This window comes from Sphaerodactylus townsendi, linkage group LG01 (assembly GCF_021028975.2).
Source record: "Sphaerodactylus townsendi isolate TG3544 linkage group LG01, MPM_Stown_v2.3, whole genome shotgun sequence".
Taxonomy (NCBI): Eukaryota; Metazoa; Chordata; class Lepidosauria; order Squamata; family Sphaerodactylidae; genus Sphaerodactylus; species Sphaerodactylus townsendi.
In genome coordinates, this window is record NC_059425.1 from 148,129,123 (window position 1) to 148,155,563 (window position 26,441).

The window sequence follows — 26,441 nt, forward strand, 5'->3', positions numbered from 1 at the left end:
CTTTCACTGACTTTTCAACATTTTGATTATGTATTGACATATTTTGTTTCAATAAAGGGACTGTGGCTCAGTGAAAGGCATTTGCTTGCATGCAGAAGATTTCAGAGTAAACCCCTACTATCTCAAAAGATCAGGCAAAAACTAACATGAGACTTTGGAAAGTCATTATCCATCTAAGCAGACAATAGCAACCTTGACAGAGAAATGGTCTAACGCAGTAGAAGGCAACTTTGTGTGTGAAACTGTAGTTTTAGGTTAGCATTTTCTGTATTCTACTCACCAATACATAATTAGATCATCTTGGAAAAGTGGCATATGTGTGCATGTGTATTGAAAAGTTGAATGAGAAAAGGAGAATCAAAAGTTTCACAAGGCCTTGGGTAAATTGGGAACATAATACAAAACTAATTAATTCTTTAATTATGGTCAAGTGTAGAGTACATTGCCTAAGAAATGGCCACAATAAATTAATACTGGAACATAGATATCTTTCAAAAACTATTCAGACTGAGAGAAAGAGGAAAATACTTGCCAAAATAATAACAGGACAAAGGGGGAAAAAAACAGACAACATAGTTCTTTTGGCATTGCATTCATTCCCTGAACTCAAAGCTAACCAATACAGATAACCAAAATAACTAGTTTACACAACAGTGAAGCACTCTCAAGTTTTACCTGGATACTAAATAGCAAGGTAAGTACAGATCTTTGCTTTGTGAACTGATCAACTAAGGATGGTCCAAGAAAAATCAATAGTTGTACATGACGCAAGGCTTTGCTAGTACTATACAAAAAACAGTTACGTTTTGCAAAGGAGAGATCAGAAAATAAGAGTAGCTGATAAACTTAGTTTTCAGTGTATATCATGAAAGCCATCTGCTGGGTTGAGAATGCAATATGTCAGGAATACTTACAGTACTCTCTTATGCACCATTTTATTCAACATTGTAACAAATTGCAGTGACCAAGATCTGGAATGCAGTTAAGGGCTCTTGAATTTGACAATAATCTGTGAGGATTTAAAAATATGCTGAAGCCTACGATGGACCGTGGTATTTGAGGAAGATCAACTGTTTAAAGTGCCACTTGTAGCTTGAAATGTTAACCAGCAATATTTGACTTCAGCAATGTAAGTTCCTAATACAGCAGCTTGGATGTTGTAGAACACTGATCTTAGTCCATCTTCATTTTTCCTGAAGACTGCGTCTGATCGCCTCTTGTAACTGAGAGTCTAAATCTGCGTAAAGATATCATAATTGTAATTTAATAGTAATATCAGACTGAGGATCTACTCTTTAGATCAGTCATCATCAGGTAAGTTGTCTTCAGCCTTCTAGTTCGGTGGAACTTCGAACAAAGCAACCTGTCTGAACTGCAAGGCTATCAGAGCTGTGAGGGTCAGCCCCCTACAGTCCAGGAGAGTAGCAAAAAAAAAGTTGTATAGCCCTGCCTGAACAGTTGGAGGTGTGACTTAACCAGCCTGAATGACTTAACCCTACAGAAAAGAAGACCGTCTCACAGTAAATCACAGAATTGTATTTATTTGGGGTTTCTTTAAAATTATTTTCTTTAAAATTTGGGGTTTCTTTAAAATTTTCTTTAAAATTCTCACAGAATTTTATTTATTTGGGGTTTCTTTAAGAATATTTGGGTGAAAACTAGGGGTTTTTTTATTTGGGTTTAATACAATTTAAAACAAATCATTAAAAAAACAAATCCCCATACTGATATGAGTTTTTTCCCTGGATTTTTTTGAATATCCAGTGAAGTTTGGGTCTATCAAACCCCATGGAAAGTCTTTGTATGGTTTTACGAGGGGCGGTTTTTTAAAGGTAGAAACAACAAATTTGCAGCTCCAGATGACTCTCCTTAGAACCTTCAAGTTTGGCAAAGATTGTGTCAGGGGGTCTAATTTTATGGGCCTCCAAAGACAGTGCCCTCATAAAATTGGACCCCCGACCCAATTTTTACCAAACTTGGGGGTCCTTGTAAATAAAGTCACCAGCAGCTGTGCTGCAAATTAGGTACCTCTACCTCAAAAAACTGCTCTTCCCCCGCCCAATTTTTAAAAATAGTCTCCTTATGTTGGGGAAATGTTATCTCCAGTAATTCTGAGTCCTAATATAGTTCAATGTTACATCTATTAGGGATCTCTATGGGGCTCATGGTGTGTGTGTCTATAAATTTGGTGCCTCTACCCCAAAACACAGCTTCCCCAGAGCCCTGCAAAGATCCCATAGAGTAAAATGGATCTGAAAATTTGAAAAAAAAAACACTGGTTTTTAAAAGATATGCTTTTTTAGGTCCACTGAAATGGAGACTTTTTTTTTAGCCAAAGAAGCCGAAAATAACTGAAACAGTTTTTTGGGGCTTTTTCATTCCCACATATTCAAATACACACCCTTTGTGAAAACCTGTCATTGTTTAACCACCATTATGAGCACTAATGAAATTACAGGGCAGTAACTAAGTGCAAAAAACTTTTCTTTAAGGTGCTGAGTAACATGCGAGTATCTGGATCAATAAGAGATGCAGCAAGAGTCCCTGTGCTTACTAGACTGTAGCACAAGCCACTACCTTCCTACCCCTCTGATACTAACTAGGAGACCTTCACCCAGGATTGTCAGGACTGGCTTATATAAAGAGCAGCTCCTGCATAATGACCCTGGAATATGCAATACTGCAGGCAAGTTCACATCACTTATATAGACTATGTATCAGTACATGAGTGTGGTGGGTTGGCACAATTTGTTGTCTGAACTCACTATAAAATGGGCTGCAACATGCATGCAGATTGTGGAGCCTGCACCCAGACTCCTGTGCAAAAGAGTTAATTCATACCATTATTAGTTCCTAGTGCTCTTGTCTGTCATAAACCCATACTCAGAGGTCACTGAAGGAGCACCTCAACTAATATAAACTGCCTTGCAAATTCAACTCTCCAATTGCAAGTCAATACGAAGTACTGTTTCATGATCAAGGGGTCATTTAGAACTAGTTTTGAAGGTGCTATCCTTGTTTGCTGTTACTTTTTTATCACCACTATGTGTTTATTGCTCAGGACTGTATGCATATAGAACAGGGGTCGGGAACCCGCGGCTCACGAGCCGCAAGTGGCTCTTCGCCGCTTCTCGTGCGGCTCCTGGTGTGGCTGCCCCTTCCCGGGCAGGCCCGGGCAGAAATTAAAGGCAGCGAGGTAAGCGGGCGGGCGGGCAAGCGAGCGAGGCAAGCAGGTAAGCGGGCGAGCAAGCGGAGCAGGGGCGGGGCGAGCGAGTGGGCAGGGGAGCGAGCGGGCGGGCGAGACAAGCAGGTAAGTGGGCGAGCGAGCGGGCGGGGGAGCGAGCGAGCGGGCAAGTGAGCGGGGGCGAGCAAGCGAGCAGGGGCGGCGGGCAGGCGACTGAGCAGGGCAAGCAAGCGGGCAAGCGAGCTGGGGGCGGGCGGGCGAGCAAGCGAGCAGGGGTGGGCAAGCGAGTGAGGCAAGCAGGTAAGCGGTCGAGCGAGTGGGCAGGGGAGCGAGCGGGCGGGCAAGTGAGCTGGGGGCAAGTAAGTGGGCAGCGGGCAAGTGAGCGGGGGGAGGGCGAGAGAGGCAAGTGGGTAAGCAGGCGAGCAAGTGGGCGGGGGAGCGAGCGGGCAAGCAAGCAGGGGGCGGAGGGGGAGTGAGCGGCGGGCAAGGGAGTGGGGGCAAGCAAGCGGGAGGTGAGTGGGCGGGCGGGGGAGTGGGGGCGAGCGGGCAGGGGGGCGGGCAGGGGGGGGGCGGGCGAGCCAAATGGCTCTTTAAGTGGAAAAGGTTCCCGACCCCTGATATAGAAGAACAGGGAAACTAACGAGTATTTTAGATTATTTCTTGTTTGACAATATATCAAAGATCTCTAAAATGTCTTGGGCCACAGAAAATTAGTAAGCACCTACTGAAAATTAAAACATACCCACTTGAATCTTTGCTCCTTGCAAATGTTGTGTGGTCATTGGAGAATCCTCTTCATTTTCTGTAAACAAACAAAGATATTGTCTTCCCATGAGAATATCTCAGTTCTCTCACACACGCCCCATCAAGCTTTGTCAACTGACTACCACATACCTTTTGAACAAAGGTGTAATACTCTCAAACTAACAACCTCATAACCAAAAATGCACACATTTAGAAGTAGGCATCTTCCTCTGTCTTCCTGAAACAGAAGGGATTCATCCCTGCCTGAAGTGCAAATGTGCTGTAAGAGCAAGTGTGGAACAGTGGCTAAAACTTGAAACCTGGATTTAACAGGAAGAATCCTGTCTTTCAATATAACCTAGCTCACAATGGCTGGGAAGATAAAATGTGAGGAGAATGTTTCTCCAGCCTCTTTGGAGGAAGAGCACATGCCATCTGATTAAAAAAATATACCTTTGGCTGTATCTGAAATGCTGTTTAATAAGGCACACATCATATCAGAATCAATTTTATGAGGGTCTAGAATGCGGGTTGTTCGTTGAGTCATCTTAAGCTGGTTCTCCAACTCCAGAAAGCCTTTGTCTCCAGAAAGAATGGTGAAAGGAATGTGCTTCGGCAGATACTCATCCAGACGGCCGACCTATGACAGCGTGCAAATGAACCAAAATCAAAAGTGTATAGCTTACATGGAGACATTTGATAAAATATTCTTCAGTAGAAAATGCTTCAAGCCTGGTATGGCTGTTTGGTTTGTAATGAACAGACTTTTAAACAAATAGGGTGAGAAAGGGAATTCTCACAAAGTTTATTTATTCAGAATTAAAGGCTGTTTTTTGCTGTATTGGAATGTTGAATCCGGATGAAAATGTGCAGACAGAAGTGTATAATATTATACATGCTATTAAATGTATAATAATTTTTGTATAAACATCAGTTAGGCTGATCTTGTTTGGTTATAGAGGTGTCTTTTAGGTTTTGCTAAAATAAAGTTTTAAAAAAATTGTATTGCTGGAAAATACATGAAGGTCTAGCTCAGTTCTTTGGTTTTTGATTGCATTCTTTGTACATGTCAGTGATAAATGCCTGGGAAGCCATGGTGAATTGGCAGAAAAGAACAAAAGGCGGAGTCCAACTCTGCTGTCCCATGTAAGTATGCCACATTTTTCTCTATTCAGTACCTCATTATAGATGTATGGTTTTCTACAATATATTTACTAACAGTTTTATTATGAAGAAAAGGATTTCTCACTCCCTTCTGGGGGCCAAGCTCTAAGTATGCAATGCATGAAGAAAAAGGCTGATGAGTTCCCCTGTAAGGAGTCTCAAAGTGGCTTACAAATTCCTTCCCTTCCTATCCCCACAACAGACAACTTGTCAGGAAGGTGGGGCTGAGAGAGTACTGTGAGAACTGTGACTAGACAAGGTTACCCAGCAGGCTTCATACTTAAGAGAAGGAAAACAAATCTAGTTCACCAGATAAGACTGCTGCTCAAGTGGAGGAGTGGGACGTCAAACCCAGTTCTCCAGATTAGAGTCAACTGCTCTTAACCTCTAACATGATGGCTCTCTAAACTACTACATCACGCTGGATATTGTTGAGGCCCACCATTTATTTATTTATTTATTTTTATTTATTTATTGTTTCGGCTTTTATACCGCCCCATCCCCAAGGGGCTCTGGGCGGTGTACAGCACAAGCATAAATAAAATGAATTACTAAAATCTTTAAAACAGCGATACAAACATAATGATAATAATAGTAGAGGCGTCCGACCAACCCCACTTTAAAATTCTCCCCAGGAAAGAAGGGGGGAGGAGAGCGGCAAGTCATATTAGGTGGTGGCCTAGATGGAAAGGCCAACATTAGGTATATGCATACATGGCTGTATATGTAGATTTTGCCCAGGGTGTCATTCTTGCATGACAAAAGCAGAACTTGGTCAAAGAAACTTGAAGACTTACATGTACACAAATTGCAAAGTCAGCTGCTTCCCTCCTTGTACCACAGTGTGGATGAAGAAAGAAACACCCAATCTTGTTAAGATAGTTAAACATTTTGCAATTCACAGGTTGCTTCCATTTGCCGTGCCCACCTAAAGAATGAAATGAGGAAAGACCCAATGCTAGAAAGATCCGTGAAGTTTCACAATAGGGGATGAGTATGAACTTTGGGTTTTCTATGCAGAGTCCCTGAACTCATTTGCTCCTTAATTATGAATCCTTTAATAACAGGTGAGCATCATTAGATTAAAGAACATTGCAGACAGTTTTTAGGGCAACACCCTCCCTCCAGCCCCAACCTATCATCGGAAGACAAGATCCACCCCACCTCAGAAAAGATGTTGTGAGATCATGACAGGCATTAGGGGATTTACTAACAACCATGTAGAACTAGGCAGTTAAGGGGAGGGAGCAAGTGGTAGCTCCTGAGGGAAGGAGAAAAAAGAACCTGCAGTGTGTGGTGGGGATGATGAAGATGCCTTGGCGAACAAAGGAAAGCACAATGTAGAACATGGATGTAGACAGGGCGCATTGGGGGTGGAGTTGCCCTTTACATCAAAGAGAGCATAGTATCACATAAAATAGACCATGCAAGGGGAGCTGGTTCCCCTACAGAATCACTGTGGATATCAATACCAGGTGTGAAGGACAGTTTAATATTAGGAATATATTATCGTCCCCCTGACCAAAGTGCACAAGAGGATTCTGAGATGGAAAAAGAAATTAGAGAGGCCAACAAAAGCAAAAATGTAGTGGTAATGGGTGATTTTAACTATCCCCATATAAACTGGAAAAATGCATGTTCAGGTCATAGTAAGGAGAGAGCATTCCTGGATATGCTAAATGACTGTGGCTTAGAGCAGATGGTTGTGGAACCAACCAGGGGAGAGGTGATCCTAGATCTAATTCTATGTGGGACCCAGGACCTGGTGCAGGAAGTCAGTGTTGTTGAGCCGATAGGGAACAGCAACCACAATGCTGTCAGATTCAGTATCTCAGCATGCGAACAAGTGGCAACTACTAATGTAGTTACATTCGCCTTCAGAAAGGGAAATTTCTCAAAGATGAGGGGGATAGTGCACAGGAAGCTGAAAGGGAAAATCAAGAGAGTCAAAACTGTCCAGGATGCTTGGAGGTTATTTAAAAACACAGTAATAAAAGCTCAGCTGGAATGTGTTCCACAGGTTAGAAAAGGCAGCACCCAGTCCAAAAGAAAGCCACCATGGTTAACAAGAGAGGTTGAGGAAATTATCAGAACAAAGAAAATGTCTTTTAGAAAATGGAAGTCCAGTTTGACTGATGAAGAATATGAGAGGGAACACAAATGGTAGCAAAAGAGAAGCAAGTTAGCTGTAAGGGAGGCAAAAAAGAATTATGAGGAACGCATGGCTGCGAACATCAAGACCAGCAACAAACAGTTCTTCAAGTACATCAAAAGCAGGAAGCCAGCAAGGGAAGCGGTAGGCCCGTTAGATGACAAAGGAACAAAGGGTGTGCTAAAAGATGGCAGGGAGATTGCAGAGAAGCTGAATGAATTCTTTGCATCTGTCTTCACCCAAGAGGAGGTGAGGAACATTCCTGCACCTGAACCAAGCTTCTTAGGAGGCGAATCCGAGGAACTAGCGAAGATAGTGGTAGACAAGGAAGAAGTTCTGGCAGCCATTGATAAACTAAATGTTACCAAATCCCCTGGCCCAGATTGCATTCACCCAAGAGTTCTTAAAGAGCTCAAGCATGAAATTGCTGATCTTCTCACTTTAATATGCAACTTATCCCTGAAATCAGGCTCCATCCCTGAAGACTGGAAGATGGCCAATGTCACACCAATCTTTAAGAAAGGATCTAGGGGAGACCCGGGAAATTACAGGCCAGTCAGTTTGACATCTGTTCCTGGTAAATTAGTAGAATCTATCATTAAAGATAACATTATAAAACATGTAGAAAAGCAAGACCTGCTGAGAAAGAGTCAGCATGGCTTTTGCAGAGGCAAATCCTGTCTTACAAAGTTACTAGAGTTCTTTGAGGGTGTAAACAGGCATGTGGACAGGGGTGAACCGGTGGACATTGTCTACTTGGATTTCCAAAAGCTTTTGACAAAGTTCCTCACCAGAGACTGTTGAGAAAACTCAGCAATGAAGGAATAAGAGGGGAAGTCCTCCTATGGATTAAAAACTGGTTGAGAAACAGGAAACAAAGAGTGGGTGTAAATGGGAAGTTCTCACAATGGAGAGATGTCAGGAGTGGTGTCCCCCAAGGATCCGTTTTGGGATCAGTGCTCTTTAACCTATTCATAAATGACCTGGAAGTAGGGGTGGGTAGCGTGGTGGCCAAATTTGCAGATGATACCAAATTATGTAGGGTGGTGAGAACCACAAAGGATTGCGAAGAGCTCCAAGCGGACCTTGATAAATTAGGTGAGTGGGCTCAGAAATGGCAAATGCAGTTCAATGTAGCAAAATGTAAAGTGATGCACATAGGGGCAAAAAATCCAAACTTCACGTACACGCTACAGGGGTCAGTGCTATCAGTCACAGACCAGGAAAGGGATTTAGGCATCTTAGTTGATAGTTCCATGGGAATGTCAACTCAATGCATGGCAGCTGTAAAAAAGGCAAACTCTATGCTGGGGATCATTAGAAAAGGAATTGAGAATAAAACTGCAAAGATTGTCATGCCCTTATATAAAGCAGTGGTGCGACCACACTTGGAGTACTGTGTCCAGTTCTGGTCGCCGCATCTCAAAAAGGATATTGAGGAGATAGAGAAAGTGCAGAGAAGGGCAACAAGGATGATTGAGGGACTGGAGCACCTTCCCTATGAGGAGAGGCTGCAGCGTTTGGGACTCTTTAGTTTGGAGAGGAGGCGGCTGAGGGGGGATATGATTGAAGTCTACAAAATTATGCATGGGGTAGAAAATGTTGACGGAGAGAAATTTTTCTCTCTTTCTCACAATACTAGAACCAGGGGGCATCCATTGAAAATGCTGGGGGGAAGAATTAGAACTAATAAAAGGAAACACTTCTTCACGCAACGTGTGATTGGTGTTTGGAATATGCTGCCACAGGAGGTGGTGATGGCCACTAACCTGGATAGCTTTAAAAGGGGCTTGGACAGATTTATGGAGAAGTCGTCGATTTATGGCTACCAATCTTGATCCTCCTTGATCTGAGATTGCAAATGCCTTAACAGACCAGGTGATCGGGAGCAACAGCCGCAGAAGGCCATTGCGTTCACATCCTACATGTGAGCTCCCAAAGGCACCTGGTGGGCCACTGCGAGTAGCAGAGAGCTGGACTAGATGGACTCTGGTCTGATCCAGCTGGCTTGTTCTTATGTTCTTATGGATCAATCTAACTTTTTTTCTATTTTATCAGATTCTAAGAAGTAGTGCTGCTTATGCTTTCGTTGTTATGCCTGAACAGTTAATTCTTTCCCTTACCTTGAAAGCCCCAGATAAAAGTTCCTTGGTTAAGAGAAGCAGGCAGTTGCTGGAAGAAGCTTCCCCAGTTATCTAAATCCATCATTATTATATGTGTCATGGTGCACAAGTAATCTAGATCAGGTAGATCTTCACTATCTAAGTCGGGTAGGGAGAGATCAAAAATATATATATTTCACATTTTATACTGAAATCCATACTTCAGACTACTTTCAAGATACAGTTCTATGAATTGGTTTCCTGCTTTCTACTGGTACAAGCAGATACTTCTTTTCAACCCCCCCCCCCCTCCCCGGCCGCCCCAAAGCGATGATAGTGATTAGGGAGACTCACGTGGTTAAAAGGGCTACAGTAAAATGGGGAATCAAGCAAGATCACCCCATTGCCCCCTTACGCCAATGGAAATATGGCAGTTTCCATTCCTACTAAACTATAGCAACAATATAATTCAAACCATAAAAATAAAGTACATTTAATTAAGAGTTATCTTATTCAGCATTTTATACTCAACAGATCCCTGCATTGCAAAGTTTCCCCTAGCTGGACATGCTGCACAGTTGGTTTTGAACAGTTATTTGCCAAACACAGATAGCAATTTGGGGCAAAGAGTGCTTCTGCTGCCTATGAGAATGCAATTAACTGTGTTCTGTAACACCACAGGAGAGGGTATGCACACATACAAACAGCATTAAACTATCTTATTACCTCAGAAAATTTCCCAGAGAAATGGGGAAAGACACCTGCTATGTAATTTCTACCAACCTTGGCCAGGCATTTCTTTCTTTATAGCTTCTGGTTTCTTTGAAGAAAGGGATTTTGAATGTGGTGCAGTCATAGCAGCTGAAAGCCTCAGTTTATCAGGCTTCTTGTCTATACAAGACCCACTAGCAGAGAACTGGAAGACTTCATCTTTTGCTGGAGAGCCAAAATCCAACTTGGGCTTTTGTGAGAAGCAGTGTTTGACATGAAAGTGCTGGTGGGCATTTGCAAGATCACTAAAGCTTTTGTTGCATGCTCCACACCTCACAACATACAATTCTTTTTTAATTTTGTCACCTATATGGCCTTCAAGATGACTAATCATGTCAGAATGGCTTTGGGCTGTTGAAGGGCACAAGGTGCAGCGAAACCACAGGTTACCTTTTGCCAGCATGTCTGCTTGGCACTTCTCATAATCTGTTTTCCTATTTTCTTTGGAGATATATTTCTCTCGACAGCCACAGTTTAGAAGGCTACTTTCTTCTATCGTCTCAAATGTCTTGATTGATGGTTTTGTGGTCTCAGACACACATATGTAATCTCTGCTATGGAAACCTTTGAAGTGAAGTAAAAACTCTTCCTCAGCATCAAAAAATAAGTCACCGCAAAACCCACACAAATATTTTATCTGTACAACATTGTTATGCCGATCCTGGCAGTGTCGGTGCAGTGTTTCTATTTTCCGGAATGTAACTTTACACAAGTCACAGCTGAACCTGTGAAAATGATGGCTCTCTAATGACATGCAATGCTGTTTCACAGCATCTTCCGAGTCAAAGATTTCTTCACATAAGCAACACTGCCATTTTTCTTGGTGAGAAGATTCCTCAGACTGGTCCATTGGACTTGAAGGTGCAGATAGCTCCATAGGGGTCACAGACTGGTTTTCGGTACCAAGTGAGTTATTACAGAAGGGATCTGTGAGTTTATCAGAAGATAATGCAAAATCATCCTCACTGACATACTTCTCACAAAAATAGCTGTGCCCACAATGATATTCAGTAACGTGTGCCAACACATCATTCCCTTTCTGAAGATCTACATTGCAGGACTGACAGTAAAAGAGGAAATTAGCCAAGTGTGCTCCTCCGTGGAACCGGCTCATGTGCAAACGGATGATGCTTACATTTTCTGCAAACTTACCACACACAGCACACTTGTGGCATATTCTGTTCGCAGAAAAAATATGTTTTTCTACTAAGTCTTCAGAAGGAAATGTCAGATGGCACTCACACATCCAAGTTTTCACAGTGAGGGCACTACAAATCTCTTGGCTGTTGTCTTCCAAGCCCCGTTTTTGTTTTGAAGTGGTTTCATCGTGATCATCCATGGCCAAAGATCTCTTCAGAGAAGTAGACTTTACAATGCTTCTGTGTTTCAGGTGAGAGACATTTTTATTGGTATGGCAAAATATCAAGACAGATTGTTCCATTGTGGTGAGAAAATTAACCTTGTGCAGGGTTTTGCAAGTATGCTTAGTGATATCGTTGTCATCAATAAACAGCTCGTTACAGCTCTGACAGAAGCCTTTTGCTTTAAAGATTTCAGCAACTTGGCAGATATTCTTCTCTGACAAAGCTGCTGGACCAGCATTACGACAACGAGTTCTATAATTGGAAATGAAATACAAAAAAATAACTTTGCTGCTGTAACTGTAAAACATTTTCCACTATCCACTAAAAAGCAGTCAATAGTAAATCTGATACCAGCTTTGTTTTACAGTATAATTTACTTTTCAAATCCAGTTTAAGACTTCCCATACCCTCCTGCCAGACTGCATCCTTCTCCTGGAGTAGATGTCACAAACACCTGTCAGAACCCTTCAAAACCATGAGTGGCAGCTGGCTCAATACTCTGGAAGGAGTATGTGATTGTTGTCTTGGCCCTTTAAAAGGCAGGAGTACGTACACATAGCAATAGCACACTCCTGCCTTGCCAGCAGCAGAAATACACTTCAGCATTATGGATGGCCATTCATGGCTCTGTTTAGGATTCAACTCCATGTGCAAGATGGAAGATAAAGCAAAGGATACCCAAGAAGAGAAATTGGGCTTAATATCCAACAGCTGTTTAGAAAGAGTGATCCGAAGCCACATTTTACAAGTGTTAAGACTCTCACAAACCTGAAGTGTGCTGTTAGCTCTGCATGGGAACGTAATGGCCGTTGGCAGGACACACATTTTACTTTGAATGGAACTTCTTTGCACAAGGAGATTAGAAGATTTTTTGCATAGGCTGGGAAAGGCAAAGGAAGCGGGGTTCCTGACTTTTCTGCAAAAGAATGCAAAGACAATATGCTTTGAAAAAGTTTGTTGGAGTTGTTAAATGGACTTCAAATGTAGTATCGCCACACTGGAATTAACAAAAGGCCACCTAGTCTTCAAGGCAGATCCACACATCAGCTCCAACCCTTCCCCCTTACCTATACTCCACTGTGTTACCTGCAAAGGTACTAATTGAATCATAGCTATAGAACAATGACAGTGCAAATGAGGTAGTCCTTGGAAAGGTTAGGGAAAGAAGTTCTTGGGTTATTACAGTACTTGGCAGGAGCACTCGGGGCAAACACATTAACAAGTCCTTTGTCTCTGAAGAGGTGTATAGTCCAAGGCTAGAGATGCGAACCGTCTCCAGGGCAGGGTCACTGTGCTCTCTTAATCCCTTCAGGAAGTATGTGTGATAGGTGCTTTGTATGGCAGATATGGGCAAGGGCAAGTTCACACAAGCTTTTACTGTGCCCTTGTGGGTACACTAACCAATGCAGAGAATGGGCTCCAGATTTTGGTACGAAACTGCCAGGCACCCCAAGGGTTGGCAGGATTGGTAGAGGCACTGCTGACTTAAAAGCAGGGTTCCCCCAACTCACCACAGGTCGATCTGGTAATAGCATCCCAAGTATTTTTCAGAAATATTGCAAGAGCAATTTATTTGGCCCATCTTGAGCCCACAAGATGATATAGGTTTTTTTCTTTATTTTAATTCAATATCAGTGTTACTTTACATATGTGCCTCAAGACTGGAATTTTAATGGGACATTTACATTATAAGTAGCTAATGTCCCAGGGAAAGCAAAAAAGGGAATTCTAGAACTGTAGGTAGGATAGGGACTGCCAATCAAGGAGTGTAAAATATTTAAATGTTAAAATGTGTTCATTGAATAAAGTTTGGCAGGTGGCTAAATTATTGTCTAAATCAAATTTTGCTTGTGGATGGAAACCATTTTATGATTGTATCAGAAGTTCCAGTTGGACTGATTTAATATGTTTGAAACTGTGCAGATGATAAAATAAATTTAAGCTTAAGGGGAAGCACTGTTGAATTTGAACACAATATTTACCTTCCTCCATCATGTTTCACTGGAAAATGCTTGATTCTTGATTAATATTCAAAGTTATGATTTGCTTTGAATGAAATTAAACTAGATTTTTAAAAATACAATAATCAGGGAACACCTTTGCTCAGCTGCAGGCCAGGACAGAATAGGTTTGTGTAACTTCCCCCCCAGCTTGCTATCACAAAGCATTTTCCACACATGTAGTACTTTGAGATCGCCACCAAGTTTCCAGGACTCAAACATTTTCACAAAACTATCCTTTTAAAAATATTTTTTCCACTCAAACTCTTGCACCTATACTGCTAACAGAGCCACAGTGCCATATAAACTTCAGAATTGACGACCTATTCCCTGAATTTCATATTCTGATAATCAAGTATGGCTTCATTCTGTGGAGCAGGGCCACACAGACTGAAAACAGATACTTCCACAAGCTTTGGTGGGGGAGAAGCTCTCAGGTTTGCAGAAAAATCTGAAAACATTTTAAAATACATTAAGAGGTTTAAATCTCCCACCCAAAAACAAGCTTTGCACACAATGAGGCTCTCAAACTGCAAGCAGGGAGAGGAGTCACTTGACCCCCCAACATTAAGGGAGGAAAGCTACCAGATGGGCAAACCGCAACCATTGCTGTGGGAGATGCTGCTGGGTGGGCAGTCAGCATGGAGAGCCACCTCTGTTGCCCCAAGGAGACAAAGCTGTCAGGAGGGAAGAAACAGGTAAGCCATCTGTGCCACTGTGTGTGTTTGTGGGGGGGGGGGGTAGTTGCCATGTTTGCTGTAGCTTACCTCTGCAGAGCGACCCTGGACTTTCTTGGTTCTCTCCCATCCAAATACTGACCAGGGTTGACACTGCTTAGCTTCTGAGATCCGGCAAGATCAGGCTAACCTACAGTATCTAGGGCATGGTGGGTTTCCCTATACCCTTGGTGGCGAACCTCTGGCACTCCAGATGTTATGGACTACAATTCCCATCATCCCCTGCCAGCATGGCAATTGGCCATGCTGGCAGGGGCTGATGGGAAGTGCAGTCCATACATCTGGAGTGCCAAAGGTTCGCCACCACTGCCCTATACTGTCTAGGAAATGCAAGAAGCGGTGAAGTTTAATCGAAAATGATGTGAAACTGTAACCTATGAAATAATGTTTCTTGGTTTATGCAATCTTAAGAATGGATCCTTTACTTCAGTGTTTTAAGTCTTATAATTACCTCACTTATTTATTTAAATAAAAATATTAATTATTTATTGTTCAACATAAATCCTCCTTTTTTAAAAAAAGCATTTTTGTTGACCTTACTTTGCATATACTGCTTTTGGTCACAGGCTTGAGAGCTTTATACCGAAGCTGACTGCATCCTAGAACAAGTACCTTCTGGTAGCCCTGGAGAATGAGTGATCGGGGTAGCATGTGAGGCAAAGTTTTTAAGGGACCCAATCCAGTTTCTAAGGGACCCACCCCATCAGGCTTTTCTATAAAAACCCCCATCATCCAGTGCATGCTCATAACAGATATTAAAAATAGAAAGAAACATACCACTCAGTTTAAAAGAATGAGAAAAATGATTCTTTGCAGCCATATGTTGCAGGCACTCATCTCTGAGGCTGAAAAGGAGGAAACAGAATGGGCATGCAAAAAACTGAATATGCTGTGGAGGATAATTTCTTTCATGGCCATCATTTTCACTTGCCTGGAAATTTGTGAGGGAGGGGTGGGGGGGGGCAGGAGAAACAGAAAAGAAACATATTTTTAGAGATACAGAGATGGTTAATTTACTGCTGTTAGGAAAAGGTAGTCCCTTGTGAAAGAACCAGGTCATTACTGACTCATGGGGTGATGTCACATTACAATGTTTACTAGGCAGACTCGGTTTATGGGCTGGTTTGCCATTGCCTTCCCCAGTAATCTACACTACATGCTAGCTCGTCATGTTACCAAGATTGGAAGGATGGAAGGCTGAGTCAACATTGAGCCAGCAACCTGAAACCAACTTCTTGTCAAGACTGGACTCAAGTCGTGAGCAGAGTTTTGACTGCAGTGCTGTAGCTTACCACTCTGTGCCATGGGGCTCCCAGTTTACTGCTGTTACTGAAGGGAATTCTTACCAACTGCTATGGGAAGACTGTTCGTAATATCAAAATCCAGAGGCAGATAAGAGAGGAATTTAGTATTTTCTTTAATACCACAAAGTATGACACTCCTCAAATGTACTGTGCAACACAAACACACACACAATAAAAAGGAGGAATTTCAATCCCAGCCAAAGAGTACAGTGGCTGTAAATGCTAGAGAATTTTTGAAATCAAGTAATATGCATGGACAGACATGGATAGCAGTGATTTTTAAAAATCTTTTTATGATTGACTCAAGGTAAGCTTCATTATTCATCGTGGGCATGATCTCAAGTGCTGCACCAGATTTCCTCCTAAACTACGTGAACCAAGAGGAATCAAAGAAAAAAATCACATCATTATAAAGAGCCACAAAGTCTCTCTCTCTGAATGTTATTCTTTTTTTGCCATTTTATTTAAAAGAACAAATAACCTAAGATTTTTACCTTAGAAACACAGTGATCACTATATTGCTGAGAAGTAGGAAATCTTTTATTGCAGACTATACAGGCAAAAGAACTAGATGGAGGTCCATGTAGTGTAACTGTTGGATCACATGGGGAATGATCAAACCTAAGAAGACAGTAAATATATAAAAAGACATATTTTTTAAAAAACAGTGTGAATTCTATATTTGCAAATTGCCCATGTCACTTCAGAGTAAAAGCAAATGCAACCCACTCTTACAGCTTCTTCAATATTGCCAAGTTCACTAAAGGACATGGGCAAATACTTATTATACATTAATCAATGAAAAGTTCTTGTTTTTCATCTATTTGAAACCTGGATGCAGAAGTCAAAGCTCCACATGATACACCATCTAGTGACATGTTTAATAGGAGAATGAAGAAATGTTACCTTTTAAGGTGGCCTAGAAGAAGATACCCATTGTCAAACTTCTTGTTGCAATGCATTATGGGACATAAAATAGATTTATTGCCAGACGGCATTTGGGCTGACATCTGAGGTAACTTTCTTCCTGAGTTTACAGTACCTGGCTTGAGACCTAAGGTAAAAAACAAAAATATTTAATATATTGTGCAATTAAGTTTCAGAACACTGTAGAGTTAAAAAGAAAAATTGAAATGGATTGTGCTATTTTGATATGCAATTTACAGCATGACTGTGTGATAACTATAAATCTAAAACACCATTAAGCTTTTGTAATACTGTTTCCCTGTTAGAAGTTGAGCTGCCATTGAATTGATTTGATGGAAGCTATTTATCAGTTAGACCCAGAAACTAACCAGACCAATCACTTTCTGTCCAGAAAGCAGCTCCTTACAGGTATTCTATAAATTAATGAGTGACTTTGCCCATTTGCACAGATGGGTAGAATTTATGAAGGTGAAGATCCAGCATGGTTACTTCGCTATTAGTACAGACTCTCAATGCTTGTCAAAATAGCAACAAACTCTTCTGTTTTAATCTTTAGAACCATTCTATAGTCATTATGCATACATTGTCAAGGGAATTAAAAAAATGTGGTGTGCATCTTGTGAGCAGACAGATCAATGTGCTCTAGGTGACAGCACTTGTCAGACAAAAACACCTGTCAAAACCTGATGTATCTGTACAGAACCGGTTTAAACCTGATCACTGACCTTTACTGTGATAGGCTAACAGAAGTATAAAGGTAGAGCATGCTCAACTATACTGTGTCTAGGGATTTCTGAGTTGCTGCGGAGCATGCTGTCCAATTGTTTGCTGATACTGTCTACACTGTAAATAACCTACACCTAAAGAGAAAGTCTTCTTTAGAAGTGAAACTACTTTATGGTGTTGTGTGGTTTCTTCTGCTGTGCCAAGCCTATTGCAGCTGCACTTATCCTGCCTCAGTAACGCAGGAGCTCTCTACAAAAAGGCTGATATTCACAAGCTGAGGAGGATCAGAGGGGCCAAAATGTAACATGCCCAGAAAAAAAAGAGACAGTCTGCTACATACACATCTTTGATTGATACCTAGTATGTGAAGAAGTCCTTCAGAGAGAAGAAGAAGAGTTGGATTTATATCCCCCCTTTCTCTCCTGTAAGGAGACTCAAAGGGGCTTACAAACTCCTTTCCCTTCCTCCCTCACAACAAACACCCTGTGAGGTAGGTGGGGCTGAGAGAGCTCCGAAGAACTGTGACTAGCCCAAGGTCACCCAGCTGGCATGTGTTGGAGTGCACAGGCTAATCTGAATTCCCCAGATAAGCCTCCACAGCTTATTCCACAGAGCAGGGAATCAAACCCGGTTCCTCCAGATTAGAGTACACCTGCTCTTAACCACTACACCACTGCTGCTCCCTGGATGTTGTTTTGAGTCCTAGTTTCCCAAATATTGTTGCCACAAATTCTTATAAATGGAAACAATCTCACTCTCACCAAAATGCTAAAGAGGCAGTCCATCAATTTCTCCGCAAAGTTTAGGGATAGATAGTATAGTCACGCTTCTGCGGGAAAGGAAATCTTGAGAAGGAGCTTTTCTGAACTTCTCTGAACACAAGTCACTTAATTCCAGATGTTCTTACGCAGCTGAATACCCTCACCCGCCCAGCAGCAAAGCTTTAGTATGGAGCTGGTAGGTCACAATTACTGATGTTGGAAGACACATGACCGTGCAGCTTTGTGAAGATAAGCAAGTCCAGATATGGCCAAAACCTGAACGGGAGTCTTCTTGGGAACAGCACATATGCAGCTTTGAGTTCCATGGTGGAAGAAAGACTAAATATGAACATAATCAAGAAAACAAACAAAACTTGGACTGAAAATTGGGCTGTTCCTGGAAAACAACTGGGGTGACCATGCTGCCACTTTTTCTCTGCATCTGAAATTGCACTCTGTGGGTACAACTAATCTCCAGGAAGCTGCCAACTAGCAAGACGACTTACTCGGTAAACAGATTATACATCCCAGAAAGGTACAGATGCCTTCAAGTCTGTCCAGTTAGCTTGACAGCCTGTCCAGGCCTGTGGGAATGTTCCCTTTTACTAAGCAGGCCACAGCAAACCTCTCAACATGATATGAGAGCAAGAGCCTCCTAATTTCCTTCTGCACACAAGCCAATGTGATAAAGAGGCTCTAAAATTCCAGTGATCCACAATACAGCTCCTGAGTTGTTGGCTTTTCATTCTTCCACAGTACACTGGATGAGAGAGAAGGGAGTCTGAATCCCAGGGCTTATTTCACCAGCAGCAAAGTTAGAAGGTATGCTTAGCTAGTGTGACATGTTTACATATCCAGTCTTAGCCAACAGGCAACAGCTGTAGCAGGCCCTACACCTTGGGAGTCTCCAATATCCCACAATCCCCTCCCCTGCTGTGACTTGCAACTGGGGCTGGTACAGATGGCTCCTGGCAGCAGCAGTTAGTCCCACCCATAGAGTGAGGGCCACTCCTTTGTCCCCATTGTGGTGGTGGCGGCAATGATTCTGAGGCCCCATTCTGAACTTTTGCCCAGGGCCTCAGTATCACTCAGATTGCCCTTGCATGAGTATGCTTTGATTTCTCGTCATCATTAATTTTACTTGAGCCCTTGACTCTCCACTTGTGCAATTTACTTTTTTTGTTTTTAAAAAGCTCCTTAAATAGCCTGTAATGTACGGTTATGACACTTAAGCATCAAGTCTTATCCCTAAACAGCTCAGTATTGCCAACGCAAGAAAAGAAGGAAAGCATTAATTTCCCTTCAGAGTTTTGTTTGTTTTACAGCTTCCCAGCCTGAAGAGTCCCACCTGCATGTAACCAGATGCAGAAATGGCTTCCCAGAAATCATTAAAGTGCTGGTGGCACTCAAAGTGCTCCTCCCCCACAGACCTGAACATGTCCTAGTAGGGGGTGCATTCAAACCCCTCAAAAATACCTTCTCAGCTGGGTCCAACATTCAGCTCTGTGCTGCCGCCTCCAAAGTCCCCGTGGGGGGCACAGGGTTGAATACTGGGCTTTGCTGAGCTGAGTCCAGTGTTCGGCTCTGCCTTGCCATGTGTGAAGTCTTCACAAACTTCAGGTGCAAAACTAAACACTGGGTGCCTGACTTCAGAGGCAAGTTGGTATTTTCCAGGATCAGGTTTAATAGACTCCCCAAAATTCAAAGAAATTGAAAAAGCCAGGAAAAAAACCATAGCAATAAGAGGGTTCAGTCTTTTTTCAGATTTTTTAAACATTTCTGGGATTTTTAAACTCAAACCCCAAAAAAGCTGAAAAAAATGGTGCACACCCCTTTCTCCAAGCTCATTTCACTACACCCAACCAAGGGTAGTCTTTCTTAGGTCACCACACCATGCCTAATTTTGAGCAAGAAGGGAAGAGCAGATATGTAGGTATCTATAATAAATACATCTAATTAAAAACTGTAATAAAGACATTAAAATTGGGTACCATATTTAGTCTGTGTTAACAGTGCATTCTGGGTGCAGAAAAGCCAACAGTCAAACTTAAGCAAGACTCTTTAGCCAATTCGCTGAGCAGTAGGCTTGGATGCGTATACATGAAACCCTTGAAACTCTCAGAAAACACTGAATGAATACTGAATTCTAACTGTGCAACAGTATGTGTTGTGCAACCGAGCTATAGCACTTCTTAAAATAGAAGGGTGAAATGCAGGTATCTCTGCTGACTATTTTACCTCTGCCTTTCCCATCTCTAACAAAGAAGAAGGGACTGGTAATAGGAAAGAACAGTTGTTCCTCTAGAACATCTGTTACTTAGAACTTAGATCCCGCTCTAGAAGAGCTTGTCACACTTTTTTCTTCTTCATTGCAGGTTAGCATGCCCAATAAATTACCTGGCATTTTGAGCCACTGATTCACGCACAGTCTGGCTGCTTCCGTATCACTGTGCCCGTGGATAAATTCCAACTCCTGCAGTCCATGAGCATGCTGGAAGTTCATTTTTTCCTAGTGGTGGTCCCAATTATTAGAAAAATAGGCCATTAGTTTTGTTGTTACATTAGCCAGGTCAAATAACTGATTAAGGCAAAAAACAAGAAGCTTGTAAATTTATCAGTAAAATATTAATGCTGATAAAAATGGTTTAGCACCATGACCTTCAAAGGTCTACATTATGGGTCTGCAACCTGCGGCTCTCCAGATGTTCATGGACTACAAATCCCATCAACCACTGCCAGCATGGCCAATTGGGGCTGATGGGATTTGTAGAATCCATGGTATCTGAAGAGCCGCAGAATGCAGATTCATCCTGTAGACCTTTGAAGGTGCATGAATCTCGCTAAACTCAATGATGTAACTCCCACTGTGAATGACTGTTTCTCATTGCTTTTGGGAAAGTGGTTTTAATGGTACTCCTGGATCAATACAGCATGTTCTTCAGCAGAAACCTAATGTCATTTGCATTATTAGCCTTTCTCTAAATTCATTATAGATCTCTGCTACAGTCTTTTGTAGCATCTACTTGTTGACATATTTTGCCATAAGAAGATTCTATTGTATGTTAACCAAAATTTTGTGGTTGGGAAATAATGGCTGTCCTGTGCACCAAGTGACATTCTATGTATTGAGAGATTAAAAGCTAAGAATAGCACAGTATTGGCAATATACAGCTTGCAAACCTTATAAATACATTGTTTTTTGCGTCATGGAACAAGGCTAGGTTGTGCTACCAAAAAAATTTAGCAATGAGCTGTAAATGCAGCACACAGGCCTTCACCACCTACGTTATACTCTTATAGAACTATAAACTGCATTCTTTGGGGAAGCATAGGCCCTTCTTGTGCACTCTCAGTTTTTGGTGAAGCTATGTGCTTTGCAATGGGGTCTCCCTGAATTTCCTCATTTACAAATGAGGAGGTGCCTCACTGCTTCACCTGAACATGGCCATCATTTCACCTGCTCCCTGAGGAGGATGCTTCCAGGTTCAGGTGGTTGGACTCCACCTGCTTATGATTTTTTTAAAGGCTGTTCATTCCCTCTAATGCTCCTGGGATAATGCTTAAATTTTAAAAAGAGGGGTGCCTATCGATCCTCCAGAAATGGCAGTAGAACTCCTCCTCCATGGGTGGTGTGAAAGATGGGGAGGAGCGAAAAAACCAAAGGGAGCGAAATTCACACCACTCTGCTCTATTTCCCGTACACAGTCACGGAAAATAAAATCACACTTTCCATGCTCCTGGAAACTGTGGGGTTTCTGTGATCTGCAGCGCAGTGAGTTCTGAAGTGGGGGAAACACATGCACAATTGAGAATCTGATCCAAAGGTAATTTACACTTGACCTGAAGAAACCAATTGTACACAAAAGGCCATGGGCTGCAGCCAAGAATAAGGGTCTAAGTGCTAGTTTCAAACTCTTGAGCAGCTCCTTCCTTTAAAACCTTCCTAGGTGTATGAAAAATGCTGGAATCTGGGCTACAGCATGCACCATAATCAACATTTCCCTATTACTGCCACTAACTACAGCTGAATGTAATGCACCATTTTTTCATTCATTCAGTCTGATCAAAGATCAGCCAATATCAACATAAGAACATAAATGCAATCCAACATACCACAATAATAATAATATTCTGATACTTTTGGCCTGAATCATGCAGGTTGGGAAGCATATGGGAATCCAAGTGGTCATCCCAGCCAGATAGACATGGCTGCCTCAAGTTGTCAAGACAAAAGAACAGGATTCTTGGATAGGCTCCTCATCCAAAGTAGGATGACCATATGGTATTTAGCCAGGTTTATGCATACGTATTATATTACAAATTAAGTAATGGTACTCCTACCATAGGTTCATAATGAATCATACCTTAAAAGCTTTGTTCCTGTCTTCTTTCAGCTGTTTCTCTACCTCTACATGGCGTGCTAGGCGATCAAGGGTTGAAACAACCCTTTCCTTCTGATAATCAATGTGGTCTTTGTATTTTACTTTTTTCTATAAATTAAGAAAGAACATTCTTCATAAATGGCAAGTCAGTTAACACCATTATAAGTTCAACTAAAAAGAGAATGAAAAATTCAGGTAAGTAGGTCTGCTTATTTATGGGACAATGCAATATTCCTCTCACAACAATCTTCAAACAACATGGGTTATTCCCTAAGTTCCCATAGCTATTCCCTAAGTTTTCTGTTCACTATGACAGTATAATACCATGGGCCAAATGCCTGTCAGATGAATAGCTAAGATTCATTTTGTAGTTCATACAATTGACCCAATTTGCTAACAGGAATTAATTTCCTCAGAGCAAGAGAACCTTCAAGCCTTTTGGGTCAAGGAAAAACTCCAGTTACCAGGGGTGAGCACTGCTGTTAAAGGAATGGGTCCGTGAATCCAGGAGTCAAAGTAGGGTTTTTTTCCCAGGAGTTGGAATTGTTGGGAAAGAAAATAGAAGAAACAGCAAGTTTTAAAGACGATTTGGTCACACTAATTGAATTTGTTTTGCTGCTTGCGAGAATGATGATCAATTTTGGAAAAAATCATTACTCACCTCTTCTCAATACAATATGTAAAAAGACTTCTTGGGTAGGTATTCCATTGTCACATTGGTTTATAGCAATATTACAAAACTAGAAGTTGTGTACCGTATATACTCACACATAAGTTGAGGTTTTCAGCCTTTTTTTAGGCTGAAAAATGCCCCCATCGACTTATATGCGGGTCCCACTTACCGGTAATTCTTTTGTGGTGTTCCCCCTGTCATTTTTCGCTCTGTCCCGCTTTCTTCTCTGCCGCCCCTCTTTCAGCCACTTTCTGTGCTTAGTTTTCTGCTTCGCTCTGTCTTGCCAGCTGGCAGGCCCCCTCACTAACTCACCCTTTTTTTCCTTTCCCTGGCAGGCTGGTTTTCTTAAAAGGGCAATACTCCAAAGATTGCTTAAGCAACCTTTGGAGCATTACCCTTTTAAGAAAACCACAGAGACAGGCTGCCCAACAGGTAGCTTCTCTGAAACCAAGTCTTACAGCCTGCAGGGGGAAAGGGAAAAAAGAGTGAGTTCGTGACTGCTTTCTCTGCTTCGCTGTCTCCTGCCTTCTTCTCTGCCGCCCTCTTTCAGCCGCTTTCTGTGCCTCGTTCTCCTCTGCCTTTTCCTCCACCACCGCCCATCCCGTTCACCCTCCACGGCCCCTAGCTTATTCCCTCTCCCCAAACCCACCTCGCCCCTCCTTAAAAATCCTCCCAAAGGCTTCTGGGATGCTCCTTTCCCCCAACTGCGGCTCCTTTGCTTGCTCAGCGCTCCACCTCCCCATGGTCCTTTCCCACCCTCAACTTATACGCAAGTCAATAAGGTTTCCCAGTTCCTCAAGGCAAAATTAGGTGCCTCGACTTATACGCAGATCGACTTATATGTGAGTATATATGGTAATTTTTTTTGTTTTACCAAGACCATGCAAAATATCTCAAAACAATGTGTAAATGTTTGATGTCTGCACAACTTTTCATTTGGATAGATATCCAGTCCAAAAAACAGAAGAGAAAATAAGTTGTTTCAGCCACATTTCAGAAAGCCTGCTATCTGCAGGCTGCAATGCAAGAAACATTCCAGATTTCAGAAGGTTAGATGGCTATGGGTGCAAAACAGGTTTCTATGTTGCACCACAAGTGGCCAGCAGAAAAAGGGGAAAGTGTGGCATTCTCCCCTTTATGAATATGGGAGATCATCAGAGGTCTTTCTGACACACGCTACTTATCCATACCTCTCCAGGATCGGGTTTGTCCACACTGTAAAAATCAAGTGGAGACTCTTGCTCACATTATTCTTGACTGTCCAAGATATGTGGGCATTAGGAATTTCTCTCCCAGGCTGGCCCTAGACAAATCTGAAAGTGACTCTGACTGTGCTGTTGTGGAGCTTCTGTTAAACAGCACAGATGTCATACTCTTGGAAAAAGTAGCAAAATTTCTTTTACAAGTGACAGAACTTTCTAAGTAATGTATACTGCTATACAGTCTTCCTGTCTGCGCTTTGAATGTACTCTTGATTTGTATTTCAAAAATGTCTGGCAATGCTCTAGAACCTATTTTTAAATGCCAAATAAAGGTGGTTGTTGTTGTGTGTCTTTCTGACACCAAATAAAACATACAGGTCCCTTATAAGGACAAGCAAAAGAAAAAATGGAGTAGTTGATGTTCGTTTATTAAACAGTTATATTCTTCTGTATACCCCTTATATTAATAAAACTGGAGATTAAATTACAGCATGGTTACAGAGGGAAACAGCTCTCTAAACATTCAGATTATAGAATATAACTTGAGACTTTTCCACCATTTCCTGGAACACTCATTTTCTCCCCACCCACGCCCCTTTTGTACTGAATACTCAACTGGATAATATTTCTGAGGAACTCTTTAACACACTGTTGTGTAGCATTTTGGTCAGTCCTAATAAAAGGCAACACAATTGCTGCTTTTGGATCTTTGTTTATGAAACTCTGCTAACTGGGGTAGGTGCAGTCCACTGGGGAGGACCTTCTTCCTACTGTGCTTATCAGGTTGAGCAATGAAGGAATCTCACAAAACTCCTACCCACTAATTATTTTCACTGCCACCAGCAAGGTCCCCTTTATTGAATCAGGAGGGGTCCTGCCAACGTCTGAGAAAGAAAAAGAAAATCCTTTGACTTATGTTTTTTTTTTAAAATAGCACAGCTGGTGAAGGCAAGCTACAGTTAACCAACCAATTTATCTCTAATACTCAGATAATAAGATGACTAGCAGGCAGAATACTCTTAAAAGGAAAAGATTAATTAAGCTCAACAGACACCAAAACCATTTAAGCAACTATTTTCGAAACATATGGAATAAACATATGGTCTACAAATGACCCTGGGGTCCAAACTTAACCAAAGCAGTTTAACTAAATTTTATTATATCGTTAATCTATTCCTATCCTACACCAAGGAGGCTACTCCTCTCCTTTCTGTGTGAATAGGACAGATTCCCTGTCTCAGAGACTTGATTCTCTTTTTCCTAATGGTTTTTCTGAGAGAAAGCCTTTCCCAACTTGGCGTTTTTGAGAAAACAGAGAGTCTTTTCTAACTGGCTTTCCCTGTGAGAGCCAGATTCCAAATGAACTCAGAGAGAAGGTAAATTCAAAAATCTGCCACTAGTCACTCCATTGGCTGAAAACTATCACATGCCCTGGGAAGAGAAACATGTCACAAGCTTACTTATCTAATAGTAGCAGTAAAGTAAAATTGTTTGAACAAATAAAATAAACTCTAGAAAACTGCTGATGGGTTAATGGCACCCACAAGGGGGGCAGACCTTCTGCCTTTCCTTCCCCCTTGGCCAAGTATTACCAGCTTCCTCCTATCTTCTTCCTGAATGATTGTATCAGCATGTAATAGTTAACAGCACAGTTGCAGCTGCGAGCAGTCACAATGCTCCCATGGGGAGTGACCAATGGGGAGAGAATAGTGGTGCCAGAAGTCGTGACACTCCCATGGGGAGTGGCCAGTGGGGGAGAAGAGTGAGCACATGAGAGAGTGGGTAACCACCACATTCTGCTGTTTTGTTTGTGTTGTTTTTTATCCGTTTTGTGTAAGCCCCACCCTTAAGCCCAGAGTGGCAACTGGCTGGATATGAGTCGTGCATGGCAATAAGCTGGAAGTGAGTTGCCACCACGGCTAGCCTTTTATATAACAAGATTGATACTGAGTGGACTTACTTACAGAAAAAGGTTGGTTAATATTTAGAACAAGTAGGAAAAAGGTAAACAAAAATCTCCACTGAAGCAACAGAGACTTTTTTTTAGAATTCTACCCACAAACCCTCCTTTTGTCACCACAAAAGCCATGAAACTGAAGGGCTATTGATAAAAGGTTTGTTCTCTCAGCTGCTTAAATGGTGGTGTTCTCAGATGAGCCTATCCATTTGGTGTCAGAAATGTCTCTTAGTATAAAATGTGTAGTAGTAGTAGTAATGTGTGTGTATGCTGAAAGGAAGTTTGATCTGA

At 41.9% G+C, this 26,441-nt stretch overlaps 1 protein-coding gene across 4 annotated transcripts in view; it reads right to left on the bottom strand.

Moving 5' to 3' along the window:
* Positions 1-397: 397 nt before the first annotated feature.
* The window catches only part of LOC125432727 (E3 SUMO-protein ligase ZNF451-like), a 35,293-nt gene continuing 9,249 nt past the window's right edge, over positions 398-26,441 (bottom strand). For 2 of the 4 annotated variants that reach the window (XM_048496617.1, XM_048496610.1), the window contains exons 4-15: positions 22,301-22,426; positions 20,334-20,445; positions 16,429-16,576; positions 16,017-16,143; positions 14,996-15,149; positions 12,250-12,397; positions 10,130-11,733; positions 9,368-9,505; positions 5,890-6,020; positions 4,382-4,568; positions 3,927-3,986; positions 398-1,237 (exon numbers count right to left, since the gene is read on the bottom strand). In XM_048496617.1, coding sequence (XP_048352574.1) covers positions 1,185-1,237; positions 3,927-3,986; positions 4,382-4,568; positions 5,890-6,020; positions 9,368-9,505; positions 10,130-11,733; positions 12,250-12,397; positions 14,996-15,149; positions 16,017-16,143; positions 16,429-16,576; positions 20,334-20,445; positions 22,301-22,426 — 2,988 coding nt within the window. In that variant the 3' untranslated portion in view covers positions 398-1,184. The remainder of the gene's footprint in view (positions 1,238-3,926; positions 3,987-4,381; positions 4,569-5,889; positions 6,021-9,367; positions 9,506-10,129; positions 11,734-12,249; positions 12,398-14,995; positions 15,150-16,016; positions 16,144-16,428; positions 16,577-20,333; positions 20,446-22,300; positions 22,427-26,441) is intronic. The other 2 variants (XM_048496632.1, XM_048496624.1) reach the window with 2 other exon arrangements.